Here is a 27,891-nt window from a genome sequence, read left to right on the forward strand (position 1 = left end):
GGCCTCGTTGAGGCGTTATGGCCAAGGGGCCACCAGATGCGTGTGCATGGGTCCACGAGATGTGGGTCCACCAGATGTAGGTAGGATGGGGTCACCAGAGGTATGTGGAAGCGAATTTCGTTAAAATAAGTATCACTGGAAAAAATTGTCCATACATTTGGAATATTTGCTCTTTTCGGTCTCTTTCCTCTCTTTCCAAAGCAAAAGGTTGTGCTTTAAAAGAAATAAGTCTATAGCATTCATAATTAATTTGAAGTTGTTATTTTTTGGGACTATGACGTCACGTGCAAACGAAGAATAGTATGAACTTAAAAAATCGAAAATACGGTTCTAAATTTTAACAAATTCCTATGAATTATATACCAAAATGTTCAGGAAAGCGCGGGGCGTACGATTCCACTTCTGTTTTTTTGACAAGTTCTGTTTATTTCAAAGAGAGACGATATTATAGCCCGACCCCGTTTATGTCACACATTTTCTCTTGTAAAATACAACCAATACATTCAACTCAAAAAGTACGGTGTTTTTTTTTTGCAATAGAATTCAATCTAAACCATATAATACAGGTTTTTTTGCTATTTTTTGTTTGTTAGTGTTACATCGCATAGTTCCTTATATTTTTTCATGTTATAACTTTTACTTTTCGTTTTCGAGGGCCATAAGTTAGATAACTGAGAGGTTTATTATGTTACCTCGAAAAAAATAAAAAAAATAAAAATAAAAGAATAAAAGAAAGAAATAAAGTTTAAAAAAAGGTTGGTCTTCCTGTGCCTAGATCCAGCCCACAACGTCCAATGCAAGAAAACATGGCCGCCGGTTTGATGCATTGAATATGGGTAGATGGATGAACGTAAGGTTAATACTTCATAAGTACAACTCATACTTATTATATGGGATGTGTGGTTTGATATTTACCACCCAGCTAGCTATGGTATATACCCACAAAACTGGTGGAGATGCAAGAGGTATGTGATTTTATCTCAGCAACGTAACTTATCACTTGTCATGTTGAAACTCTTAACCCTGATAATTTTATTTCAGTAAAACCCGAAGATCTTTTCAAAAAGGGAGAATACATAGAAAAACTTGAAGGCTTTCTTGAAAATTTTTCAAAGGTACCTCTTAATTATAAGTTGTTGCTATTGAAAATTCCTCTTAATGTGGAAGAAAGTGTGGGGGGCATCAATAAATTTCAAAAAATTGTCATCATCAGTTTTCGTAAGAGCAGGATCTTGACATTCCCAATGAAAGATGAATTCACATTGATTCTTGCTTTTTCATAACTTTAATTTATAATTCCTTGTTCTGAAAGTTTATAATTATTCCAATTTTAAGTATAGGATCACAAAAAATCTGAGAAAACTATTTAAAACACAGGTATTTGGACTCAAGCAGTAATAGGGGAAGTACAGTAAGAGAGTGAAAGCATTTTAGTGTGCAAACAAAATTGTTATGGGATACATACTGATGAGTATGAAGTACAAAGGTTCGGAGGAAAGAGAGGAGCATAATTTATGTATAGTTCTTGCTGCCTCCCTTTTATGAATTAAATTAATTGTTGTTTCTTATCATAACCAGATGGGAAGGAAAGACCCTTTTGAACCAAGTGAGGATGAAATAAACAAGGAAAGATCAAGGAATCCCAAAAATTAATCTAGTATTGGTTAGAAGTAATACAAAAAAGCCAACATCAGATATTTGACAGAATATTTTATATATGAAAAATCAGTAATGTGCACTTAACATCCGTCTAAAAAACTTGCAATGTGGATGCGTGACAAAGTATAATAACAGCCCATTTCTAAGTGTATCATAGCCAGGCTACATTTATAAAAGCACTGGCCCTAAATATACAGTAAGAGCATTTTTGAGACGTTTTTTTCTGAACCTTTTGTTTATAAAATGGTATATCAATTTGTATTCTTCAGTTGGCTTTCAAAGACAACACTTCCCGAGAATGGCTTTTACATTTTGTACAACCAAGAGTATATTCACATGTAGCCTTGCAATGATGCACTTGATCAAGGCAGTCTGAGAAATGGATCTGTAGTGAGGGATATTGGTGATAATGCAAATTTTGCTGGAAACCCTATTCAAAGAAATCAGAGCTTGAATTAGTGCTATAATTATAAAAAAATTCATACATAAAATACTAGTTTCTTATTGGTTGATTGGGCATTGATTCTTTTCTTAATAATTACTTGCAGAGCGCACACATATTCATTGGACACAAACAGAAAATGTTTACTGTGTGTTTGATTGAAATGCAAAACTTTATAGAATTTGTACTTGCTTAACTCAAAATTATTTTTTCTCATTTTGTACAACAGAAATGTATATTTTTTTGTAATGTATTATTAATAGGAAATTAAATATCTCATTAGTTCTCAAAAAATTAATGAAAAATACCACTTGCATTTGATGAAAGTTGCTTAATGCAACTAGTGTTATACACTTGTGGTGTAAATCCACTGTCATGAAAATTATTCATGTGATAATATTTTTTTATTAATTCTTCTCAAACAGTTATTACCGATACAAATACCATAAAATCCTGGTTATACTAGTAAGACCTTGGCTTAAAATAATCCGTATGGTTTTTTTTTGATGGGTCAATAAGAGGGTATGCTCTTAATTTATGTGGGGAGGGGAATTTATAACTAGAAGGAAAAAGAGTTTGGGGTGAGAGGAAAATGGCAATGTCTATTTCTTTATTTTACTTTTCCTGCCAATATTTTATATGTAATCAATGCCGTAAAAGTGAGATTTGGACTTATGAGTTGAAGGATTATGAATGGAAGGATATTTGCCTTAGCAGATTCACTGGTTTATAATGACCAGTATTTTACAGTTCGGGCCAAGTTTTACTAATGTAAGCAAACCATAATTTTAGATTTGAAAATGAAAAAAATTTCCCTTGGAACAAAAAAAACAGGATTAGGCTGCATTAGTGGTAGCATTACTTCGGTACATGCAGGAGAATCTTGATATGCAAGGTCGAAATCAATATTTCGCTTACTTTTCCAGATTTAGTAAAAAAAATAAAATAATAGGAAAGGAGAAGTGCACGGGAAAAAATCGTTTTTTTGAAAGTTAGCAAATGCCACAGGAAGCCCGCTAACTTGCTTGACGAGTGTTCCAAACAGCGTTTCTATAGCAACATTATCACTCTCGAATGCGTTCCAAACAGTTTATTGGTTTTCTTGTTATATGGCTTTTTGATATCCCCCGTACGGCGCTTACCAAATCTTTCGATTTTTATAAACACATCATGGAAACTATTGGAAAATATAAGCTTGAGTTAGAGGATCAAAAAGAAAACGTCTTTGTCACACAACTGAGGTAAGATCACAGAAACTGTTCATTTGGGATGAAGTTTGTGAGCTTGTTCGTTTATTGACTCGATTTGAAGTAGCTGAAATATTACTTGTCCAAGAGATCTCTTATTAAGCTTTAATGTTTTGCTCGTTATCTTGAATATTATTTCTTTACAGAGAAGAGGATGAAGAAGATATCAAAGTTCGAAAATTTCCCATCGTTGAAGAGGTATATAATATTTTACGTGTTGTCCATTCGTGTATCGAACATCGTTTTTTTAATAGAGTCGTTCTGTTGAGTTACTATGATAAATGAAAACAGTTGAGTAGTGAAGTGATTTTATCCTTTCCATTTTCATGTTGGCAATATCAACTTTTTTGAGTCAAGCGATAATCGTTGTTCTTAATAGCTTTTGACGGCATTATTGCGCCAGCATTCGACTGGTTATTTTAATTCAACTATGTGCCGTTTATTTTGTAATTAAACTCTGTCGTTCAAACTTACTTCTTTGATATTTACAAATCTCTTAGAGTGACAATGAATTTTCAGTTTTGTCTTATATATCTCTCTCGGCATCCATTTTTGCTCTTTTTATGCGAGATAGACGGATTTTCCTTGCATATTATGAAACATATTTACTTATAATTATACTAATGTACAAGTGAAAAATTGTTTAAAAAAATGATTTTATACACTATACCGCTGCTTTAGCTCCATTGCTGTAAACTTCTATCGATTCCCTTTGTATCTATTTATGATACTTTCTATACACATGTATATTTTGTGCTTTGGAGAGTATGGTCTGTATTGTAACAATTATGTGTGTTTAATTTAGACATCTGGCAGGTTACTTGACACTGGTCTCAACACCTTCCAATCAACCTTACTCCTCAAAAAACAAGTTGAAGTTGAAAAAGTCCATGAAGACCTGGAGATAAAAAGAAGGCAGTTTGCTGACCGTATGGCTGCTTGTCAAATTAAGGAAGAGGAACTAAAGAAAAAACAACTACAGGTTTATATTACTTAACTTTATTTATTTAATTTGAAACATATTTCACACCCTTTAAAAATTTGATCCACTTACAGTACTACCATTATGGTTGAATTTTGACCCTTAAAAGTTTGATGTCTCATTCCCTGACTAGCATTTTAACAACCTTCAATTAGAGCAAATTAGAATTTAGCTTGATTACTTAATTAGGTTTTAGAACTCAATGAAAATACCTCTCCAATTAGCAAATTCGGAATTTAAACCCACAAACACTACAGAAGTGGGAGGCAAAAGCACAAACAGGATGTCACTATTGATATAATTTTCTGTTAGTGCATATACAGTAAAATTCCCAATTACATGCACAAATTTGTGCGATTTTACTGTTGCAACAAAAGGGGATTTTGGTGGATGTTAGAGGGATTTTATTTAACCTGTGAAAGGAAAATGACTATTTAGTTAGTACTTGTTGATAAGGCAAACAAAAGAAAACAATAGGTTTAGAGTCTACTACTACTTATTGTACATACTATGTATTTTTTCAAGGGTAAAATCACTGTAGTAAAGTATTTCCATTCAATTCACTGCATTGTGATGCCTTTAAAAAAATTTGTTTTCTAAATATGTTAAAGTTGTTTGATATGAAAATAATAAAAAATCAATCCATGACTAAAAGTTTATAATTGTAACGGTGCTTTCTCACAAGCTGCAAATCATTGTATAATTTTGTGCTGTAAAATAAAAGTGATTGAAACACTTTTATTGCTGCAACAATTATTTTTATTTAATAGATAAGAGAAAGAGTTGGAAAGTTTGAGAAGTTCATCAAAGAAAATGAGGCAAAAAGAAGGAGGGCAATACAGAAGTATCAAACAGAGCTGAAGCTTAAAGAACAAAAAGCAAGCGAGCAAGACATACTTTCTAATGAACTAGAAATTCTGAAGGCAAAGTATGTTATTGAATTATTATTTTATTTTATTATTTTGGTAAAACAAATTATATACAGCACTGTAATATGTAATTGATGTGATGCATGATCATTACCACCATGATTGTCATCATGATAATTTGATATGTGATTACAGTCAAATTAAGAAAACTTTCACCTAAAATATATGTCTGGATCATTAATTATGGTCTTCTGACCAATCACATTTGAGTCTTAATTAAAAATGAATTAATTCTCACGTACGATTGGTCAGAACATGATACTTACAGTATGTACCATTCCAGACATATTTTAGGTGTTTATGGTTTTCTTAGTTTAACTGTAAACCTGACTTGAATTTCTGACCAAATTTTGCTATAATTATAAGTCACAGTCACAACTTCTGATTAAACTAAGGAATATGGATCTTTGAAAATGGGGCTGCAGAGATAGGGGAGGGGGATGTAGCCCACCCCCCCCCCCCCCCACCCAATTTTTTCCTTTTCCAATACTAGTCTCCTATTTTGCAGTCTTTGTCCCCAATTTCTAGGTTGGTCTGCAGTCCTTGTTGAAGCTAATATATTCCAATTTATTTATTGAAACCACACATCATTTTTTTTCTAAATGTACATCAATAATTTGCATGCCACTGCAGTCTGTATACTCTCAAAAAAGTTTTTACATATTGCTCAATTGGACTTGTTTTTCATTTTTTTTAGGCAATTTTTTTATGCAATAATATTGTGGTTGATTAAAATTGCCTCAACTCTTTGATAGAAAAGCAAGATTGGAGAGAAAAATGGCCAAGTATTCTGTCTATGAAAAATTTCTCCTGAAAGTCCTTGATGTTGTTCCAGAGGGTAAGTCACAACATTTATATAATGTCTTGCTTAGTGAGTATAATTAGACGCATAACTGCGTGAACTCAGGCTTTCTTAGAGTGCGTCTGAATTAGCAATTTTTGTGAGACTTTCAAAAATTTAATTAATTTTGTCTTTTCATCTGCCTATTTAAAGATAGATTATCAAGTAATCTTTTGCCATTGTCAACAATACTAGACAATGCGTTTGACCTCCAATAACTGCATGATTTCATTATAGAATAGCAAAGTGAATAAATAACCACAGTACAACTTAAATTAAACTTTGTGGTTCTGCTTACGTAGTTCTGTTTTGCACGAACGCATTAATCGACAGCAGCTGGACGAATGGTTTTCTGCATACTTTGAATGTTCCGTCTATATACCACGTCTTTGCCTTTGACAAGTAAGTAAGTTGCTTGTCAGAAGCAAAGACAAGGTGCCGACGACCACTGGCTTTGATGTCACCCAGTAAGAAACCCTCGGGGATGTGCGGTTCCTCTTCCAGAATGAATGACAGGTCTTGTGGTTCATCTGGCCGCAATTTCTGCCGGAATAGGTTTGCTGCTAGTGCCATCTGTTTTGGTTTCGGAAGGGCAGGGCAGGGCAGGTCACCTAGGTCCTCTAGATATATAGATGTAGACCTAAACAAATAAAAAAAAGACAACGATTAATTATCATTAATTGGCAGTTTTTATCTTGAATTTTTAAATTCATTTGTTATGATATTAACCTTATTAAACTACTCACTTCTTTGTCCAGATTATTTAGAAACAAGTGACTCAATGATAATGGGAATAATGATGAGATTTAAGACACTTAGTGCAACTAATCAGACATTGGTTCAAATGTTAACAGACAGAGCTGATGAGGTATAGTAGGATTGAGATTCCTGTAATATTCTGTATGTTATTATTACATTGAAATGATTCCCTTTGCATCAAGTTTGTTTAAAGGGAAGCACGGCTGGCGTAGCAGTGTGAGCGCTTGCCTCTCATCAATGCAACCCGAGTTCGAGTCTCCCTGGGTTTGGTGTCGTATCTGAGTAGATAGTTGTTTGTTGGTTCTCTCCTGTGCTTTGAGGGTTTTCCGGCTTCTCCAGTTTTCCTCCCTCCACAAAAATCAACTCCTAAATTCCAATTCGATCACTGAATGAGGGCCACAGTTTTGTTAGCCACTGGCTATTAAGTGCTACCCTCGTGAAAAAAAAAGGATGTAAAAGTTGAACTCACAGCAATAAGCATTTGCAATGGACATTATTAATAATTACTATATTACAACCATTTGAATAGAATCTGCAGCAATAGCTGTAAAAACATGCTAAGTTGAACTAAAATGTGTCTAGTGTGTTAGCTTCAGTGTGTGAATTTCAGACACTACTAGGAGGCCCAGAGGAGGAGTGACAACACGACTTCTCTGTCTCCTTTATTCAAGGTTTCCCATATGCTTTTAGCTATATGGGGGATGGGTTACTTTTAATCATGGCATGGACTAAATGGTTGGCCACTAATATTTGTTTATTGATAGTTCTGATTTTTCCGGCCAACTCCCATCATCCCCAGCACCCCCCACACCTGTAGTTTATGACCACTCCCTAAGTGTCCAACATTTAACATGTCCCTGTTACCAGTAAGCTGTAGTATGAGACGAATAACCTGAATATGATAATGTTGCAAATAATAACAGTAGGCTGTGGTACCTGTGAAAGTATCATGCAGTGTACAAAAATAAAACAGATCCCTGTAACTATACTAGCCCAGCTGCAAGTTAAAACAAGTATATGATAACAGACTGTACTTTTGTTGTTATTTTTTCAATTTGCAGATAGAGAGTTCTCAACAAAAACTATCAGACATGAACCAATCACACACACAGAATCTTGTGGTAAGAAAAAAAGTTTTGTCGTTTCTTGTTTCAGGCCACCTGACTTATCTCCTCTCTAGAAGAACAATTTTTGTTCGCTCATTATTTAACAATTATTTGTCAAAGGCGAAGTGATTATCGGTGGAATATTTACAGGTTAATATCACCATTCAGCCTGAGGGGAATAATTGTTTTGGTATCATTTTAGATTTGAATATCATTTTAGATTTGAATATCATTTTAGATTTGAATATCATTTTAGATTTGAATATTTTTTTTAGTATTACTTCCGATCTGGAAAACTTTGGAAAAATTCATGATCACTGCTTCAGCGTTGATTGTCGTCTCAGAATCACCGGTCGTTCGACCAATCACATCTCAAGAAGCTCTGTATTGAAGTCTAGATTAATATCAAAACTAAATAATCTATCCTTTTTTGTATTGATTAAATAAATTGTACCTTTGCCTTTAGTTGATGAACAGTGAACTAGCTTGCCTCCAAGAGAAGCTTGAAGATACGATGCAGAAAAATGTTGAGCTAGAGCAACATCTTGTAAATCGAAAGGCAATCATCAGACAGCAGGTGCAGTAACTCAGTTGAAGAAAAAAAAGAAGAAGAAATTTAGGAGTGCTTACGAACACTGCCATTGTGAACCGCACTTCTTGTCACACGTCTTCACTAATGACTTCTAATATTAATGTTTTGTTATCGTGCTTTATGGGAATGCCCAATGATGACAATTATAATGGAGCTCACAGAAGCATGAAAACAGTTCTAATTCTTAGTTTTGCTGGCTCCACAGAGTGAAATCCTAGGAAGAATTAAACTGGCCATCGATAATTTAGCAGAAAAATGCCAAAAAATTGTACTCGTTCCCGTAGAAGATCAAGATTTTGATACCAAGCTTAGAATAATACAGGTAAAACACTGACATGTTTTTGATGATATCAGTGATGCACAACAATTATAGGTAATAGGACTACATACTATCCAATTTGGAAATAATTGGATGAGAAAATTCCGAGGACTGACAAAATTGGAAGAGGCCGATAGGCCGAGTCCACTTTGGCAGTCAGGAATTTTTTGGAATTATGCAGTTATTTCCAAATTGGACAGACATGTAGTCCTATTGCAGATTAATTATAGCATCCCTGAATGTGAATGTAAACGATCCAAATTAATCTTTAATTTGGACAGGAAAGTAAATTTGAAAATAATACAATAGTTGCTTATATGGGATTATAGAGTGATGATACAATTAAGTATAATAAGACAACGATCTGGAGGAAAGGTTGGAAAGAGTTTTCTTAACGGGTTTCTTAATCGTCCAACTAACCTAACCTTAGATTAGGCCTAATGTTTCCCAGTTTCAGACCACGTTTTATTCTCTTGAGGATATTTTTTTAAGTTGTATCCTTATTCAGGTTGTCTTGTCATATGTAACCATTATAAACAAAGAGATAATACTGTAGAATGGTACGTGGACTGAAATAAAATGGGAACGTATTTACGGATCTTTGATTTACACCTTCGCTCCTATCTCCACCAAAAAAAAAAAAAAAAAAAAAATTCAACATCTTCAATTCTATTTTATTTATTAAAAGCCGCTGCATAATAACAAAAAGAGACTATGAAACGTGTCAGCAGGAGCTTTCAGTTTTTTTAGTTTGCGAGCGCTGCTTCACTGACGTGGCTTTCAGTGACAACGTGAGGTCCCATAGCAGCAGGGGGGGGGACTCGCGATCGATGCCAAAGATATACGGGTTTAACTCGCGGATTTAGGAAGACGGGTACAGCAGATTTACGGGTATTTTGGTATCGCAAACGGAGGTTAAAATATTCCTTAGATATACATGGCCACCATCAACGACATTCAAAACAAAACTGTGCGCAGGCTCGGAAATCAGGTGATGGATAACTCAGACGCTGACTTTGTCTTCGCTACATTTATGGAGGGAAAGACAGACAAAACTATGAATCACAAAATGGCTGAAAAGATAATCAACAGAATGCCGGCCGGTGACTACCGTTTGGAGTTGACATTCGTAAAGTACTTAGACGGTGAGTGGATAATAGAAAAGGGTCGTAATCCTATCAGAGCGTCTGGTAAGCAGAACCTGTTCGTTTTGAATAAGCACACACGACAGGGAGCACTTGAGGGAATAGACATGCTCTTCTACGAGGTCGCTTACCCGGTTACCGTGGTCATCTACGGTGCATACGAAATTAAGAAGCCGGACGTTAAGAAGCTTAAACCAATGCGACATCCTGGTAACTGCGTTGGGAAGCTGGTTAGGGAGTTTTTCGAGGATTCCTCTCGGGGTGGTAAGCTTACGCCAAAAAGAAGAGAAGCCATCAGGAAATGGGAGCATTCTACTCGTAAAACTGGAGGAACCATCGAAAACATCAAGAAGTTGGAAACCACGTTAGGAAGGCGAATCCATGTGAAAGATATCACCGACGGCTTTATTTACCCAGGAACGCATAAATACGAAGGCAAAGGTGCTCCCATAGTCATTTACCAACACAACGCGCACGCGTGGAGGGAGTTGAGGTTCCCAAGAAAGAAGGAGACAAAGGTCTATAAGAATTCCCCATTGACAGAATTAGTTCATGAGAATTCTATTTGGTTAATGGATTCAGAAGGATGTCAATTCATGACGCAAGATGGTACTTTATACCGACCAGAAGTGGAACATCAACGCATTAAAAGCGCCTGCGAAACCCTTGGTGAGGACTTTTCAGACGAAGTGCTCAGCTCTCGCAGCTTGGACTTCTTAGCCGCGAAGAAAAGGAACGGCTGGAAACCTACCCCAAAAGAGTTCAAAGATATCTCCAAAGCTTGCGTAGAACACGGTCACGGCGGTCTTTGGAATATGGAGTACAACGAAGACGAGTACGTGTCGTTGGATATGAAACACTGTTACCCCGCCAGTTTCAAAGGCCTTGGGGATTGTAAGGAGTATTATGACCGTTACGGACATCCAGACTCCCAATTCTTTAGGGTGTCACTACCGGGTTACTACGACGCCCCAGCAACGGGGTTCATCAGACTGACCACCTGGGAGTTAGCAAAAGACTTACATCCCATAATTTACGCGTGGTATGGGAAGCACCTGCAGGAGAAAGAATGGATACCCATACCCCTACTGAAGTTCCTCGAAGAGCGCAAGCTTTTAAAATACACAGCGCATGAAGCCATACTCTGCCATAGCGCCTTTACACAATGGCTTCCAGAGCACAACCCCACAGCGCGTGTGGTCATAGGTAAATTCACACAGGGCGCAAAAGAAGGCGAAAAACACATGCAGCGACGCTTAATAACAGACGCCGGTGAGCTAAGCTTCCTCATAAAACGTGCACATGACCAAGGAACAATGGTATCCGTAGAGAAATGGGACTACTTCATAGAAGGTCAAAAAGAACAGAAATGGAATGCGCTGTGTTATTACCAAGACCATCGACCACAGTATTACCATCTGCGTGCCAGCATGCTAGCATATGCGCACATCAATCTCTTAGCAATGCTGCTACGGTTTGACAAAGAGGACATCCCACGCGTAGCCACGGATTCCTTGTATGTAAAGCCAGAAGTGTTAGAGAAGATGAAGGAATTCTACACTGCCGATGAACTCGCAGAAAGTGGCCAATGGCGCGTCAAAGACGAGGAGATAAAAGCATGGAGAGGCCGTGTAGAATATCACGGAGAACATCTTTACGGTAGCGTGGAACCAACCGGGGAGCCTCTACCTTCAGTTGCCGACCCAATCTCTTACCAACGCTTCTCTTACCTTTACGGTACGGGAGGCAGCGGTAAGACGACGCGCGTACTGCAGTTATTCCCAAAAGTAAAGGTGCTAACGCCAACGCACCGTCTGGAAAGAGAATTAACGGAGATGGGTTACGACGCTCAAACGTACCACAGCTTCTTCCGCTGGAATGGTCAAAAGTGGGTACCAGAAGCCATCCACGACATACCCCCGGTGATACTTTGGGATGAGATTTGCACCGTTCCTTTAGAAATCCTGCAGGAATTTGTAGAATTCCTCCGTGGAAAGTGTCAAGTGATATTCGCCGGAGATCCTTGCCAGCCTCCTCCAATAACCGGAGAGATGCCCCATAAATGGTTAAAAGAAATGGTAGACCACTCCGAAGAAATTAACACCGACTACCGCAGTAAGGATCAAATAAGAAACCTGAAAGCAGAACTTCGGGGCCTTAGTGACGCGGAACAAAACAAGATACTACGCAAGAGGGTACGAGCGAAGAAATACGAGGACTTCCTTCACACATGGCATCCAAAGGATTTGGTGCTAAGCAGCAAACGCGCATCACAGTCTCGCATACAGAAAGACTTGCTAAATATACACCGAGAGCGCTTCCCTACACATCCCGTACCTGTTTCTTACAAACCCCACGATACCCGAATGCAAAAAAGAGATGTCTGGGTACCTGGTACCGACATCCAACTACAAAATGCTGTAACACATGATAAAGCCTGGGTACCCATAGAAAAGGTGGAAAGAATTACCTCCCACCCAGACTGGCGCTTAGGTTACTGCATGACAGTCCACAGCGCGCAGGGGCTTACCATAAAAGAAACCTTATGGATCATAGACCAGCGGCTGTGTTGGAGCAACCTTATCTACACCGCTGTAAGCCGTGTGGAGTACGCAAAACAGTTAAAAAGAGCCTGGGGGCCACAAATGCGTTACGACCGCACCCCAGAAGACATAGCAAAGGAGAACATTGCTAAGAAACTCCTTCGCTACAAGCGGCACGACGAAGAAAAGAGCAAAGATCCCCGCTATGCGGGGATAAAGTTTGACCTATGCGTGGACGACGTCTATAAGAAAGGGGCAAGGTGTGCCAAGTGTAACATACCGCTACTATGGAGGTTTGACCCAAATGACGATCAGCAGTTCTCCGTGGATCGTATAAATAACAAACGCGGGCATTGCAGAGGCAACGTAAGACTGACATGCCTAGAGTGCAATCGGGCGCGTGGAGCAGCACTACTCTGAGTCTTTGGGAACTATGAGCAGCTCTTCCTTGACAAATCCACGACTTGGGCCATCTAGGTAATACAACACGGGCTGCCCTTCCTTGGTGACGGACTTTGAAATCTCATACGTTCCCAAAGACCAGTTAGGATCCGTGGCTCTCTTACTGCCACCTTCGAGTTCCCCCGGCTGATAGAGGTATCTGACCACTATGTCGCGGGGTAGCTTTTTTTCCTTCAGTCCGACCGCCCTCGAACTTCTGACGTAGGACTTATGTTCCACGTGTTTCTTTTTTATGGCATCCTTGGGTTTCATTCCCGTAGCCCTGGCCGCCTCGTTGTTCAAAGCCGCGACGACCTGGGGGAGCCTCTGAGTCCATTCCCTGTTGCGTTTGGAGGGATCTTCCAGCTCTTTCCAATACTGGTACCCAAAGAGGCGCTCGGCCAAGGTCTTATTAAATCTTTCGACGATGCTCTGACCCCTGTGGTACTCAGCTTCGGCTCTCCTAATTTTAGTGTCGTGATCTTTCAGGGTTTTGGTAACCACGCCCATGAACTCTGTCCCCGCATCCACTTGCAGCAGCTTAGGCCATTTCAAGACGCGCTTATAAATCCTACCTAGGGCTTCTGCGACTTCCCCAGAATCCTTGCTGGTTATGGGTTCGGCGTCCTTGTATCTGCTTGCGATATCAACTACGGTCAAAGCGTACCTATAGGTCTTTCTTCTCACCTTATCGTGCGGTAAGAAAAGCAAATCTGCCTGATGAACTTCATTAGGGGTATTTACGGTGAAGCTGGGCCTGGGAATGTACTTGGGCACGGGAAGATAAACCTGCCAGAGGGTTTGTTTTCTTAGCCAGTTCTTAGCCGTTTCGTCTGATACCCTGGCCGCGGTCGCGAGTTTCTTGATGGCCGACGCTCCTCTCCAATAGCCTTCAGGCCCATAGTAAATCCTTTTAAGTTTGTCCTCTACGCGACCCATTATATGAATAGAATCGCGCTTCGCTTGATTCAAGCGAAGGATAGGACAAGATTGATCTTACGTCCGTTAAAATCCACCGTCTTTCCGTCCACTTTGATGGTGATGTTTATGCTTTCTACCAAATTAGACAAGTCATAGCTTAAAGAAATGGGAGTGTATTCTTCTGAGTCAAATGGATTACCTTTGGGCAGAAACTTGGACATAAGAGAAGACTTTTCTCCATTGTTGTAACTATGAACCAAGTCGCAATAGACTTCGTAAGAGGATGCGACTTTCCATTTCACAGGTATGGCTGTGTTGGTAATTTCCTTGCCTGAGACACCTAGTAAAGATCCTAATGCATCAGTTTTTCCTAGGGTTACCGAGAAATTGTTAGGAAGATTATGTTTGAAGGTCATTTCGTGCGGCAATCCCGTGGTGAGAGTATAACCGTGTTTTGCTAATTCCTTAGCAAGGGTGATTGGCGTGTAATGTCCATCGGGCAGCATTACGCCTTGGTAATTGTTAGACCCCTTATGCACGGTGACCATACCATTGACTAGATTATACCAAGAATTGTACAAAGAACAACTAACCAGCCGAACCTTATGGGCTTTGATGGGGGGATTCAGATAAGTGGTAAAGTTATTTTTATCGCTTTCCAAAAAGACGATCATATATTACAGGGGACAAGTCCCCTTCGTTAGAGCAGATACGCCAAAGCTACGCATCCCGCCAGCCCTGCGACTCCTACGAAGACCAGCTCATTGTCTTTTTGTTTCTTAGAAGGCTGGTAGTAATTCTTGAACTGAGGCCTTTTTAACCCCGTCAATGCCGCGGGGTGTGCTTGCGCATAGAGCTTAAAGGCGTAGTCCGTGTTTTCGAAGTTCTTATCCGCCTGCATCTTGTCTTGGTAGTTCTTGTCCAACCAATCCCTGTAAGCTTGTCTTTTTTCATTCCAAGCCGCCACGTCTCGCTGATATTTCTCCAGCGCTAAGTCGTGTCTCTTCCTCTCAGCGGCTAATTCTCCGCTGCGATCACCTCTAACTAATCTATCCAAATATTGACCGCCATAATTAGCTCCAGTGAATGCTAAAGCTGCGATAACTCCACCTGCGACCACGCTAGCCATTATATATTAGAAAATCACAGGGATTTTCACGAGTTACGTCGTAGGTAGGTACTTTTCCTTCCGTAGGTAATCCTTTACCATGATAGCCCCGCCTACGGCAGCGGTCATCTTAGCAAAATTAGCGAAGCTCTTGCTTGGGTCTTCAGTAAAGTCTTCTTTGAGCACTTTCTTACCTACCCAACCAATACCCGCAACGATGGAAGTAATGATAGCTGCTTCTTCAACAGTTTTCAATAACGCGGTTGACATTATATTACAAAGCGAGAAGGTTATCACTCCATCACGGGTATCTTGCTTCTCTTAGGAGGCTCCTGCACGGGTGCGTGATATGTTGGCGGTACATGCACGGGTTCTACTTTTGGCTTCGTAGCCCGCCATTGTAAGTAGAGGCTGCCTGCTGCTATGATGACTCCCAACGCGCCGATGACGTACCCAGGATTAATAAGGGATTCCTCTTCTTTTTCCTCCACCTTTTCCTCCTTTTTTGCCTTGTTCTTTTTATTCATCTCCGCGAGCTTCTTTCCGGCAGCAACTCTGCCTGGAGATTTAGCCTTGGTAATCTTCTGCTCCTCTTGGGGCTGCTCTACCTTCGACTCTGGTTCACTCATTTATACTAAGGACTTGAAGGACTTGATAAGTACTTGATAAGTACTTGACTAAGTACTTAAGGACGACTTGACTAAGTACTTAAGGACGACTTGACTAAGTACTTGAGGCGACCTGGGTAATTCCCGCGAATGACTTGACTAAGTACTTGAGGCGACTTGATCAGGTACCTCAGCAAGTGCCGCCTGGAAGACCTTTTCGACTTCTCTATCCTTCTTGAAGTCCTTCCAAGATGTTCCGAAGGAACCTAGTACCTCCTTCAAGTCGACATGCTGAGCTACGTGAAGTGCCGCAGAGGCGACTGCCATTAACTTACCGCACTTCAAGGACAACCACCCACAGGTTATCTTAAGTTCTTGGGCGATGACATAGTCCTCGCTAATGTCCTTCCGCAGTTGCTCCACGTCGTCTATGGGCAGCGCAAGTCCAAGCAATTTAGTCGCAAGTCGGATAGCGGAGTCTGCTACGGCGTCCGTGGTCTTACTTGCAAGGGCGGCCTCGTACCTCTTATGGAACTTCTTAACCTCCTCTTCTGACAACTTATTAACCTGCTCATGGGTAAGTTCCTTGCCTATCATTTCTTTGCACTTCCCAGATGACACAAGGATGTTAAGTTGTTCCTTGAGGTTACTTTCGTCTAACTGCGTGGGGACTTCATCTAAGAGCTGCTCAATCTCCATATACATTAGGAATCATAGATTCCAACCGTGTAGGGAAACCTCAAAGAGAAGATCATCTTGGAATGTTGGTGCGTTTTTAAATGCCGCATGTATTCGTGTAACTGTTCCTTGGATATCTCACCGCCGTAGTCAGAAAGGATGGTTTCCAGGTCAGACTTACTTGGAGTATAAAATACTACGAGAGAGCCTATGTTTTCCCTAAAAGGCTTGGAGACGCTGGTAAGCTGCTGCGAGAGCAACCAAACGCTGATATTGTCGTGTCTGCCGCTAAAGGCGAGCTTCACTAATTCGGAGGTGCGTCTTTTTACGTCGTCCCCGCAGGCGATGTCATCCAATATGAGTAAAGTCTGTGTATCTTTAGGGAATTGTTTGTGCCAGAACTTAAGATGGCTGGATAACTCGTTAGGATCCAGTATGTCCACAAAGAAGTCGTCATCTTTCACTCCTATGCCCGTCCAGGTGCGGTTATTCACGTAGGTGGGACAAAGTAGCACGATATAGTCGAAGCGGTATCTAAAGGGTCCTAATAGCTGCTCCACGACGAACTGCGTTTTGCCGCAGCCGGTGGGTCCTACTATCAGAGCATTGCAGGGAATATGGTTCGGATCCATTATATATACGATGGACCCAGTGGACGCAGTAAGAAGGATTGCCACCGACGCAAAAGATAAAAGAGACACCATAGAAATGCAAAGGGAGGAGATCGATCGGTTAAAAGAGCGCGTGCAGGAATTGTACGATGAAATGTGCGGCCTGAAGCGCGCGGAAAGGTTTGGTGCGCTTTTGACGATGGCCGGTTGGGCAAAAGAAAGCGTGCAGGACTTTATTAAGTATCCCTTATAAGGGTTAATAAATTCTTATTATATAATGAAGTGTAAGGATTGCGACAGGGAGTTCAGTAGCAAACAGGCTTTGCAGTATCACCAAAAAAAGAAGGTATGTTTTAAAGAGGTGGATAACGTTACCACCTGTGGCACTTGCAGCCGGCAGTTTAGCAGTAAACAGGCGCTGCGATATCACGTGGAAGGAAGGGTGTGTTTGAAGTCTAAGGAAAGACGCTGTGCTGATTGTAATCGGCTCTTTAGCACGCCCCAAATGTTGCAATACCACCAAGAAAATAGGGTGTGTTTAAAGGATGTGTGTGCGCGCTGCGGGGAGCTCTTAACTGACGCATGGCATCAACATAGATGTCGTGGTAATTATGATTTGGACGTCGTATGCGAGGAGCATGGTGATATCGCTGCGAGATGTTGCCCAGCGGAAACCATAAGGAAGTTAACTCTTCGTAAGAAAGAAATAGACCAACGCTTTACGGAGTTTGATCGCGCCGAAGGTACGCGCTGGGAGAACGCAGAGTATTGGAGTGCGCCCTGTGACGCGTGTGGCGGCTTAAGGAAAGGAGATGATCATATCTGGCAGTGTTTGTGCCCGCAGCATCGTCCACGTGGTTTTAAGGAGTACTTGGATCGTTTTGATGATTGGCATGCTCAGAACATGGAGGTAAGGAAAGCCCGTAAGGATTAGTAAAGCAGGGTTTGCGCAAAGAGTCTCAAAACACACTCTTATATTTATTAATATTCTTTGATTGTTTATTAAGAAGAAAAGAAGAAACATTAATAAATATAAGAACCCCTTTTGTAGAAGGTATGCAGAACTCAATAAGAAAAGAAGAAACATTAATAAATATAAGGACCCCTTTTAAAGGTATATGCTAGCCTACGCAGCCGCCTTCTTAGGAGGATTCCTAATCGCCCTTTCAATATATGGACTGTATTACTTGCGAACTACCTGCCGACTGCATTACGCCACCGATACCCAAACCGCGTAAAAAATACACCTGCCTTCATTGCGACAGGGTATTCTCCGAAGGATCCTTTGTGGGGCATTGGTGCTCCGCGGATCCTAAAGCGCAGCGGACTTTAGCAGACGCGCTTAACTACAAAGAGGAGATGGAGTGACTCTTCTTTCAATGTCAAACTTCCATCGGCCATTTACCTTACCATGGCTGCGTAAGTGGGTGAATTCCTCGCCCTGAATTACGTACCGCACGCAATCCGGCGCCCAAAGGGAATATTCCTTGCCTTCTAAGTCTTTGAGGACTAACCGTAAACGGTCGATGTCTTCGAAGACGACGTAATTTTTTATTTCGTATGCTTTACCGTGGACAAGATCACGCCAGTGAGTCAAGCTGAGCTTCATTATACCTATGGAATATCTGTAGGTGCGTTTTCAAAGTGGCGTAGGACTTAAACCGCTTTACACAGCCCTTACAGGGAATACGAATGCCATCCGCGTAATCCATCAGGGCACGGCAGATAATGTCGTAATCGTTGCTAACCATCGTTAGGTAACCATTTACGTCAAGCTGTGAGATTTTCTTAGATTGCTTCGCGGATAAGACGCCGTTTCCTTTTGGGGTTTTCAACTCAATACACAACCCGCGGTATTTCTTATGCGCATTTAGGATTAAAAGGTCGGGTTGACCGGCTTGGTAGCCTTTTCGCCAGCAGGTTATTCGCTTGCTGTCTGAATCTTGAAGTTCGCCAAGACCCGGCGCTATGATGAAATCGGGGTAAAACCTACGTGTGTAGTCGACGACCTTCGCGTGTAGGTCGGCTTCATTTTCGATCTTGAATACTAACTTGTTTGGGCCGCCAAACCGCCTTTCTATTGCATATTTACCCGTTTTCCTTAGCGCGGGTAGGACTTCCTCAAAGACCCAATCACGAAACTCCACAGCTTTGGGTAGTTTGGAGCTAAATATCAGTTCGTACAAACCAGGTTCGGATATAAACACGGCATTTGGTTGCGTAGTAAAGGAGCGGTGATTCGCAGCCCCTTGTAGATCAACCCATTTTTTCTGGTATTTCTCAGATACGTGTGCTCTAATTGCATCTCTAGGGCGCTCATAGCCCAACGCCAAAGCCACCTCCTTTGCTTTGAAGTACAAAGTTTCGCCTTGCACTATGCATTGCAGTTTGGTGTCGTTGTTTTCAAATACGCGAAGCATTGTATATTTAAGAAATATTTTAACATTAATATGCAACGCTCTTTAGCTGATTCATTTCTACGCTCAGTTGCGCGTCAGACACGACGAAGACGTAGCAGTTTATTTTGTCGCCGTCGCTCGCACTGGTGTTTTCGGTGCGTTTGATCTCCAATGTTATGCCATCCTGCGTATTTACTAGACGGAGGCCTTGACCATGCAGGTCTTCGTCGTTAATGGTGCGCATGTCAATCCACAGCGCATACTTATCCTTAAAGAATTCCTCGGGGCTAATTTGGTCGCCAAACTTGCGCATGGCCTCTCTGTACACGTCTGCGGGCTTTATCCCCTGCGAGTAGACCTTGTTTGGAACGCCGTTTATGTTGACCCCCACGTTAGTAATGTTGGGGTTGTGGAACGCTTCGGAGTCGCGCTTACCGGCCTCGTAGGGTTTGGCAAACACCAACATTAACCCCGTGAGACTTCTTCGGGGGAGGTTAATGCTTTGGTTGATAACCTCATCCGTCTTATCCAAGAAGCTAAACGTCTTGTACATTACTACGTGGTCGTAAAGGAATGCCTTTCCGGAGCTGTATTCCATGCCAGCGCTACGGGCCAGCTCTTCGCTGTACACGGTCTCATACTGCAGCTCTAAGTTGGTAATAGAATAAGGATCAACAGCCCCGCTAATTGCGCTGTCCATTCCTCCTATGACGTTCGTAGTGTCCGCCAAGGTTACTTCAAACTGTAACTCGGATAACTGCCTGGGGTAGTACACACCATGACTCGTAATCACTTCGAAATCTAAAGGGATAACGTACTTGCTACCATAGGCGGTCTTTACCCTTGTTGCGTCTGCTACTGCGGTTGCTCCACTGGAGTCCGTAGGCGCGGGGTTAGTATCGCTGCGAAGCTTACGAAGAATAACGCTTCCAATTCCCTGCTCTATCTTTTGTGCACGGTCAAAGGCTGTTAGCCACAGATCCTTATACGTGGTGTACAAATCGTACCTATTCAAATCCAAGAGGGATTCCCCTGCGAACTTGATTCTCATCTTAGAGACGAGGTTCCTACCCACATTATTGACGGTATAGCGCTTGTCCTTGGTGCTTGGTTGTATTGCTAGGTCAAACCTTAAAGCCAAGGTACCAGGAACCAATACTAGGTTATCCGTTAGGCGGGGAACGCCTACGTACAGCGTTTCTCCAGGTTTAGCGCTAGAAGGCGTAAAGGTGACCCGGTGAAAGGTGCGTTCTGCTTTCAACCCGCCAACCTGCTTAGGTAATACGTTTGGGTTTAACTTTGAGCTTATCATATATAATGGAAGTAGAAGGAACAGACCCAGACTTCGATCCCACCACTGAGGAAGGTCAGGCTGACATTAACGACGGTGATGAAGAACCACTGCTTCCCACCCAACAAGTCGACGATTCCCTAAGGGATAGGATTGCAAAGGCCCTAAGACATCCCAAAGCACGCGAGTACACGTTTCCGCGTGAGCACATAGAGCTTCAAAACATAGGCGAGCCGGAAGCAGCCGCGCGGGAAACCGTAGAGTGGGCAACGCAAGAGCTAGAGCTGCGCTACGACAACTTTGATGCTGACGATGTAAAGCTCACGGAAAAGGGAAACAAAGTCCTCATAAGCGTCCAAGACTTAAGATTTCCCGACAAAGACCGCTGGACAAAACCGCAAAACCTCTTTGATGAGGAGGGCAACGTTAGGGGTGACGTCTCAAGATTAAAGGGCTTTCAGCGTGCCACCAGAAGCATGTTAGAGCGGCTGGAGACCTTAAATGAAAGGGTCGCGCTAGAAAAACGCGCTATCGAACTGCAAAAAACGTTAAAAGAAAGGGAGGAAGAATACGCAAAGCAAACTCAGCTAATTGTCGATGCTGAAAAAAAGTTCGGTAACGAAAGAATGATGGAAATGAGAAACCAGTTGGATAAAGCCCTGCGCGAAAGAGATAAAGCGCAAAGGGACCTGGAGGAGGCCAAAAGCTCTGGCGCCTCAGTGGAAGCGCTGCGGGAAACGTTGGAAGAAAGGGAGGAGGAATACATGAAGCAAAACCAGCGGCTTGCCGACGCGCATAGGAGGGAAGTCGAATTTAAAAATCAAGAAATAAGGGAGCTGGTAGACCAAAGAACCCAAATTCGACGCGAAAGAAATCAAACTCAAAGGGCTCTTAACCTCGCCCTGCAAGAGTTAGACTTAATTAAAGACGATACCGATAACCTGCAAACCACCATAGCCGGCTCTTTAGTGGAACGGCGACGGTTAATGGCTGAAATCAATACTAAGGAGGAACAAATCCGGCAAAGAGATCAGGCCATTGAGGACCTGGAGGGGCAAATAGAGCGGCAGCAAGAAGTAATCGAGGACCAAACTCGTACCGAAGAGGAAAGGGAAGCAGCTCAAAGGGAAGTAGAAACCCTTCAGGAAAGAGTCGCGGAATTACAGGCGCAAAAGGAAAACCTGGAAAAAGAGCTGGGGCTTACCACCAAGGAAAAGGTAAAAAGAGCCCTTTTGAAGTATGGCGTTCCACTGGCATTTGCGGTTGCTATTAGTACCGTAGTAGGGGTAATCCTTAACGCGCTTAAGGCTACGGGCGCGGGCGTAAAGAAATTAGGTAAGGGACTGACGGACTTGGGAAAAAAGATGGCAGCCGGTCTTCCTGGGCTGCTGGGTTCGGTTGTTTCCTTGGCACTTAGGGCCGGCGGTGAACTGTTGAAGTTCGTGGGGAATAACATTTGGATCTTGGTCGTCGCTATTGGAGTGGTACTCCTGAAGAAGATGAAGGGTTGATCTTATCCTTGTGTATTACTGGTGGCTTATCGTCGTCGGGCGCCCGAGGCGTCCTCGACTGGGGATAAGTAAAGATAGTATTCGCACCGCCTTGATAATGCGGAACTAGCGGTATGGCGCTCATGGTGCTAATGGGCTTATGATTCCAAGTGGCATCCGTCGGGGAATTTCTTGACGGGGCGGCATTTATCCGAAGGTAGGCAACGTCGTTGGGGAGAACTTGTAACTTCGCATATTGGCAATTAGCTATCATGTGAAAAGTTACCGGCGTTAAGTCTTCTCCGCTTCTTGGAGGGGGCTCCGACGAGAAATGGGCTGGGTTCCTATTATTATCTTTTTTTCTGTAGGGTAGTAATGGATGGTCATTCTCATCAACGATTCTAAACCCGACATTACACGAATACCCCGTCGAAATGCTAATGGTACATATTATTAATCCCAGGCCCCCAACCTTTACCCACAGCCCGGTGTCAAGCCAATGCTGTTCTAAGTAGTCCTTCTCCTCCAAAAAATGTAGAAACCAATCTTCCTTCGCGTGTGGGTTCATATATTTCAGCAAACATAGTTTGCTTCTAGAGACTCATTACCGTCAAAGTGCTAATGGTCTTGTGATTGTAGATAGTATCTCTCTGATTTTCTATACTATTTATGCAAACGCTCCCGGTGTCATCTACGCGCATTTGCAGCTTTACCTTCCCATGGCAATCGGCGACCATGTGAAAAGTCCAAACGGAATGATTTTCGGCGCTGGCTGGGTTGGGCTCTACGGAGAAATGCGCAGGCTCCCTGTTGTTTGTCTTATTTCTCATAGGCTGCAGTATGCCATTGTCATCCAGGAACCTAAAGCCCACGTTGGCATGGCTGCTCGTGCCAATGCAAATGCTGCATATTATCAACTTCTTTCCCGAGTAGTTCAAATTCACGGACATGCCCGTGACATCAACCCAAGATGCCTGGGTGTATTTTTTCTCGCCTGTGTAAGTCGTATAAACGCAATCTACCCCAGCTACGTAGGGGTTGTTCATCGCCATATATAATAGCTCAGACCAATGCTTGCAGCGGTTAAGCCGACCTTTAGTAAGTTATGGTCATATTCCTCAGGTATCGCAGGCAGGGCCTTCTTTGATGGTTTCTTAACTACGGGTAGCTTCGTTTCATGCGACTTTTTTGACTTCTCCACGAAATGGGGAATGTTCCTAAGAGTGTCAGAGTTCACGTCGTTCACCCCAAACTTCATATCCTTAGTAGCTCGTTGAAGTTTGTTGTTGTATCCTACTACAGAACCAGTATTTATAGATAAATTACTAGGCATTAACCAACAACCCGGGGCTACTGCATAGTCCAACCTTGCCTTAGAATTTTGTATAGCTAGTTGGTAACGCTGTACGCCCTTGCTAATGTCGCCCTCCAAGATCGAACTTTCGAATAAGATCAAGGCTTCGGCTCGCGTCTCTTCTGCGGCGCCCGTATTCCCCACTATGCTAGATCGGGTGTTTACCTGAGCCCCAAGGATAGAATACACGTAAGCTTCTATGCTGCGGTTCAAACGGGCAAGGCCGGCTTTGGTTAGTCCTTTACCTTCTGGGGGTATGAAATTAAAGTATTGCTTCGTTTGCTCGTCGTTGGTAATCTTAATAATCAGCGGGTTAGCCCCTGCATACTTACCACCCTCGTCTTTAAACAGAGGCCCGTCTCTAACTTCCTTAGTGGTTTTGGCATTTGGTTCAAAGAAGGTGCTACTGTCGTGAGTTTCCTTATGATACCCAGTGTTCCATCGTAGATTCAATGCATGAACTTCCCTGTTGCTTAGCTCGTGCCCACCAATCCCCCAATAAGCCCAAATATGCCCCAAGCCATTGTTAGCACCGACAGTGCATCTAAAATCCTTCCCTACAACACCAAACTCCTTACAAAGCCTGTTATAGGCTGGAACATCGTATTTATTGTCTCTTGGATAAAACGCGGCATCTCCCGGCAGCGCAATAACACCCATCTCATGCAGTATTCTTCGGACGGTAAAGTGGAAGTGAAACATAAATATCGAATTCTTCATCAACTTCGCACTTACACCGCAGCCGCTGGTGGCACACCAAACCGCAAAGTTTAGTTGCTGCGGCCAATAACGCATGTTAGGACCACTTAACCATTCATGAGATTCCTTAGCGGTGGTATGATTAATGGGAACGTTTTTGAAGATATCTCGCACCTTTAACGAAAAGGAATGGTTGTTAGAGATCCGCATGTTCAATGTCAAATCCAAACTTGGATGTTTATCAAATAAAACCGCGGGTATCGGATAAGTACCGGTACCAAGCAATAATTCCTTTGACCAACCTTGCACGGGTTTTGGATGTGTTGGTGTGGGTTTAACATAACCAGAATTCTTCAGTTGATTGTCTATCTGATCGACCAGCGTAGGTTTCAAATCCTCGTTGCTGTACATCCTAGAGCCGTTATAGTAAATCCCATCGGGTCTCCTTTCGAACTTACTAGGGTCTGCATGTGGAAACATCTTCCTAAATGCTCTCCAATTCCAGTAATCCCGGTTGTCGTGATGTGGCTGCTCCTCAATATCATTCCCAAAAGCGTCGTACATTAGTATATATAATGGATGTTATACCATCAGCACCTCAGTTGTACCCAGATGTTCCCTATACTACACCTAATGAACTAAACGCCGAAAACTTTCGTCTGAATAAAGCGAACTTAATCCTGGCTTACTTGGAAGGGCAGGCAAAACACTATGAAAAAGTTAGAAAAAAGTACGTTAGAGCCCGGAGTACGCTACATAAAATTGCGATAACTTCAGGATCCATATCTGTTGTGTTAACGGGCTCCGGCGTTGCTACTTCGCTTACTGGGCCGGGAATAATCGTTGGAGTTCCTTTGGCCGGCGTTGGGGCAGCTTGTGGTATCATTTCGGCTGTTGCTACGGGCATTATGAAAAAGCTATCCACGAAAATATCCAAGCATGACACGACAATAGCTCTATCTAGGGCTAAAGTAAATACTATTACCGATCTTGTCTCAAAGGCTTTGCGTGACAGAAAGATAGACGACGTAGAATTCTCGCTTATTCTGGCCGAAGAAGACAAATACGAGAAATTAAAGTCGGACATAAGGAATAAAAAAACAGTCGTAAAAGATCTTTCCGAGGAATCTCGCTAAAAGATCTACCAAGAAGCGAAAGAAGAGCTTCAAAGAAAGCTTGCTCAGTAAACATCTGCTTCGAAAAGAGCGTGACGGGATTCTATTTACATATCGAACGTCAGTCTAGAAATTATGCAGATTAAATATAGTATTTTTCACATACATAAGCGTCCAGATGTGTCTGGCGTTCGCTCGTGATCGTGGGACTTTGGAGCTGGGGAGGCCTAAAGTCCCGAGTTCGAGCCTCGCTGTAGACGCATTTGGACCGGTTGCTGTGAGTGGAAAAAAAAGCCTCCCCACACTCACAGCAACCGTGGGGGGAGGGGTGGAAAGTGCGATTCAACCCCGCGATGGGGGGTTTCGTGAGGAAAAGTTGGAAAAGTCAGGGGGTGTCTCGGGACGCTGTCCGGAGTTCACCCTCTGGTGGGTCGTAAGAAAGATATATGTGTATGTACTAGAGGGCCTCTGGCGCGGGATGAAATAAGCCCCGTAAGCCCAAAATGCAAAAAACCCCACTGGGGATAGCTTGGTGTTCTGCGCGATGCATTCCCCAGTGGGGTTTCTGGCAACGCCAGTTTTGCATTTTTATTTTCTCGGAATCCATCCTAACAGGGGGTGGTTGGGGTCTATTTTGTAAAATATTTCGTAAATTACGTCAGGATAATAAGGAATATCCTTATTCAGCCGACAAAACATCCACTCGGCTCTGCTCATATCAGAAACCTCAGGAATAGACTTACCGGTAATTTCAGACAAAAGATAGGGAATAGCTTTGTAATATTTCCCTAGCTTTAATTTTTTCAACGTTTTCCGTAGACTTTGTGGGGTTGGCTCTTCTAAATGGTCTATGATTTTCTTCTTTACTTCGTCGCTTAAATATATCGGATGTAAACCTTGGATATGACTCATCCAGTCCCTGAAGTATTTTAATCTCTTATATGGCGTTTTCTTACGACCTCCATTGGCGTAATATTGCTCTTTGGTAGCATTTGGTACGGCATTACGAATATTCTTACCACACTCGTAACACTGTGCTGACGTGTCATCTTCTATTTGCATTTTTTTACCACAACACCAAAAGGGTTCTGGCTTAGGTACGATAACTTTAGGTCTTAGACAAATTATGCAAAAGTCATTGGCAAACTTCCTACATTCGTGCATCGTATATTTATGAGATATTTTTAACCTCCGTTTGAGTTACAGCAGCAGTAAGGACACACCGCGGGAAATCCCGTAAATCTGCTGTACCCGTCTTCGTAAATCCGCGAGTTAAACCCGTATATCTTTGGCATCGATCGCGATTCCCCCCCCCTGCTGCTCCCATTTAGTTTAACTCGTCTAATCTCAAACACATTGACTTTTTATTAGGATCACATCAATGAGTATAACGATATAATTTGGCTGGCAAGACCAACAGAGGGCTCTCCTAGCGTAGACAATACACCTGTGACTGGTAGCCCGTCGATCTTAAAGAAGGAATCGCGTCTACCGAGGTTACGTCCACAGGAATCATCACTCAAAAGCGCGGTTCCAAGAAGAAGTGGACCAATGGAGTTACGATTTGCTGCAGATGTTAAGTCGTAAAATGAAGAAGAAATACGTATCGCAGCGATCTATCCTGATAAATGCAAATCTTGCACTGAGAGTATCGAAGTCCTAAATTTTCTCAAGTGAACCCTCGAAAGAAAGCTAGAAATGAGAAATTGTTTTGGGAAACGATTTATCTTGGAAAATATGTAACAAGTATTATAATTTAAATACAAATATGATATGCAACGAGCAGAATCATGAGGATGTTATATGACAAAAAAGATAAATTAAGGAAATGAAAGCTATATAAAGATTATCCGTAAGAAAAAATGAACCAAGAGAAGGAATATCTGGTATTCACGCTCGTAACCATCATAGGCACCATTTGATGCCATTTTTAGAATCACATTTGCCATCGTTTTTTCTGCACGTTCATACTGCGAGCAAGGGCGGATCCAGGGGGGGGGCAAGGGGGGCTGAAGCCCCCCTCCCCCCCCCCCCTTCAGCAGAAAAAAACGATGCTCAGTTTTATATTGTTTTCCGTCGTGTTGAAGGAAGAAACTCAATTAGCCCCCCTCCCTAAACTCAATTAGCCCCCCCCCCCCCCTTCCCTAAAGTTCTGGCTGGATCCGCCCTTGGAGAGTGCTCTTCGCCGTTGGCTTACGTTGTTTTTGAAAAACACGAAATCATAAGCAAACAGTTTAGAGAGCGTGCAGAAAAACAATCAATCACTCAATATTTTATTCAGTACTTATTAATATAAAACAATATTTAAATATTTACATTTGTGAGAAATATGACATATATAAAAGTACAAGCTACCTATGATAACGTAAAAGTTAGACTACTTAGATTTAAATTGTAGTAGCAATTAGGTAGATGATATATTTTTCTATTTAATACATGGTATGTGTAGATACAAAAGGATAAAATAGAAACATAATCTAAAAATAGTATCAAAGAGTGCTTATGATGGGATGTGTGATTCCTTCTCTTAGTTCATTTTCTCTTTGATTATCACATGCTAAAGAGCTTGATATCGTTTTATTCTGGTATAACGAGTGAATAAAAATATATCA

General features: G+C 41.9%; 1 protein-coding gene and 1 long non-coding RNA gene across 2 annotated transcripts; both read left to right on the forward strand.

Moving 5' to 3' along the window:
- The first annotated feature begins 800 nt into the window (after positions 1 to 800).
- LOC148905156 (uncharacterized) lies at positions 801 to 2,169 on the forward strand. Its single transcript, XR_016121829.1, has 3 exons — positions 801 to 965; positions 1,042 to 1,115; positions 1,579 to 2,169. It is a non-coding gene; the product is annotated as an uncharacterized LOC148905156 (long non-coding RNA).
- A 1,009-nt stretch (positions 2,170 to 3,178) lies between these two features.
- LOC116305718 (coiled-coil domain-containing protein 42 homolog) lies at positions 3,179 to 27,273 on the forward strand. Its single transcript, XM_089040830.1, has 10 exons — positions 3,179 to 3,342; positions 3,495 to 3,546; positions 4,154 to 4,330; positions 5,101 to 5,258; positions 6,015 to 6,097; positions 6,859 to 6,968; positions 7,921 to 7,980; positions 8,432 to 8,542; positions 8,763 to 8,879; positions 26,651 to 27,273. The coding sequence occupies exons 1-10, from the start codon at positions 3,272 to 3,274 to the stop codon at positions 26,864 to 26,866; spliced, it is 1,155 nt and encodes a 384-aa protein (XP_088896956.1). The 5' UTR covers positions 3,179 to 3,271; the 3' UTR covers positions 26,867 to 27,273.
- The last annotated feature ends 618 nt before the right edge of the window (positions 27,274 to 27,891 follow it).

The sequence above is a fragment of the Actinia tenebrosa genome, unplaced genomic scaffold (assembly GCF_029948245.1).
Source record: "Actinia tenebrosa isolate PJP-AT-01 unplaced genomic scaffold, QUT_ActTen_1.0 PGA_scaffold8__29_contigs__length_14323225, whole genome shotgun sequence".
NCBI lineage: Eukaryota > Metazoa > Cnidaria > Anthozoa > Actiniaria > Actiniidae > Actinia > Actinia tenebrosa.

Coding starts and splice junctions, on each gene's coding strand:
- LOC116305718 (XM_089040830.1), top strand. CDS start 3,272: ATGGAAACTATTGGAAAATATAAGCTTGAGTTAGAGGATCAAAAAGAA. Junction 4,331..5,100: donor TAAAGAAAAAACAACTACAG/GTTTATATTACT, acceptor TTTATTTAATAG/ATAAGAGAAAGAGTTGGAAA. Junction 5,259..6,014: donor CTAGAAATTCTGAAGGCAAA/GTATGTTATTGA, acceptor ACTCTTTGATAG/AAAAGCAAGATTGGAGAGAA.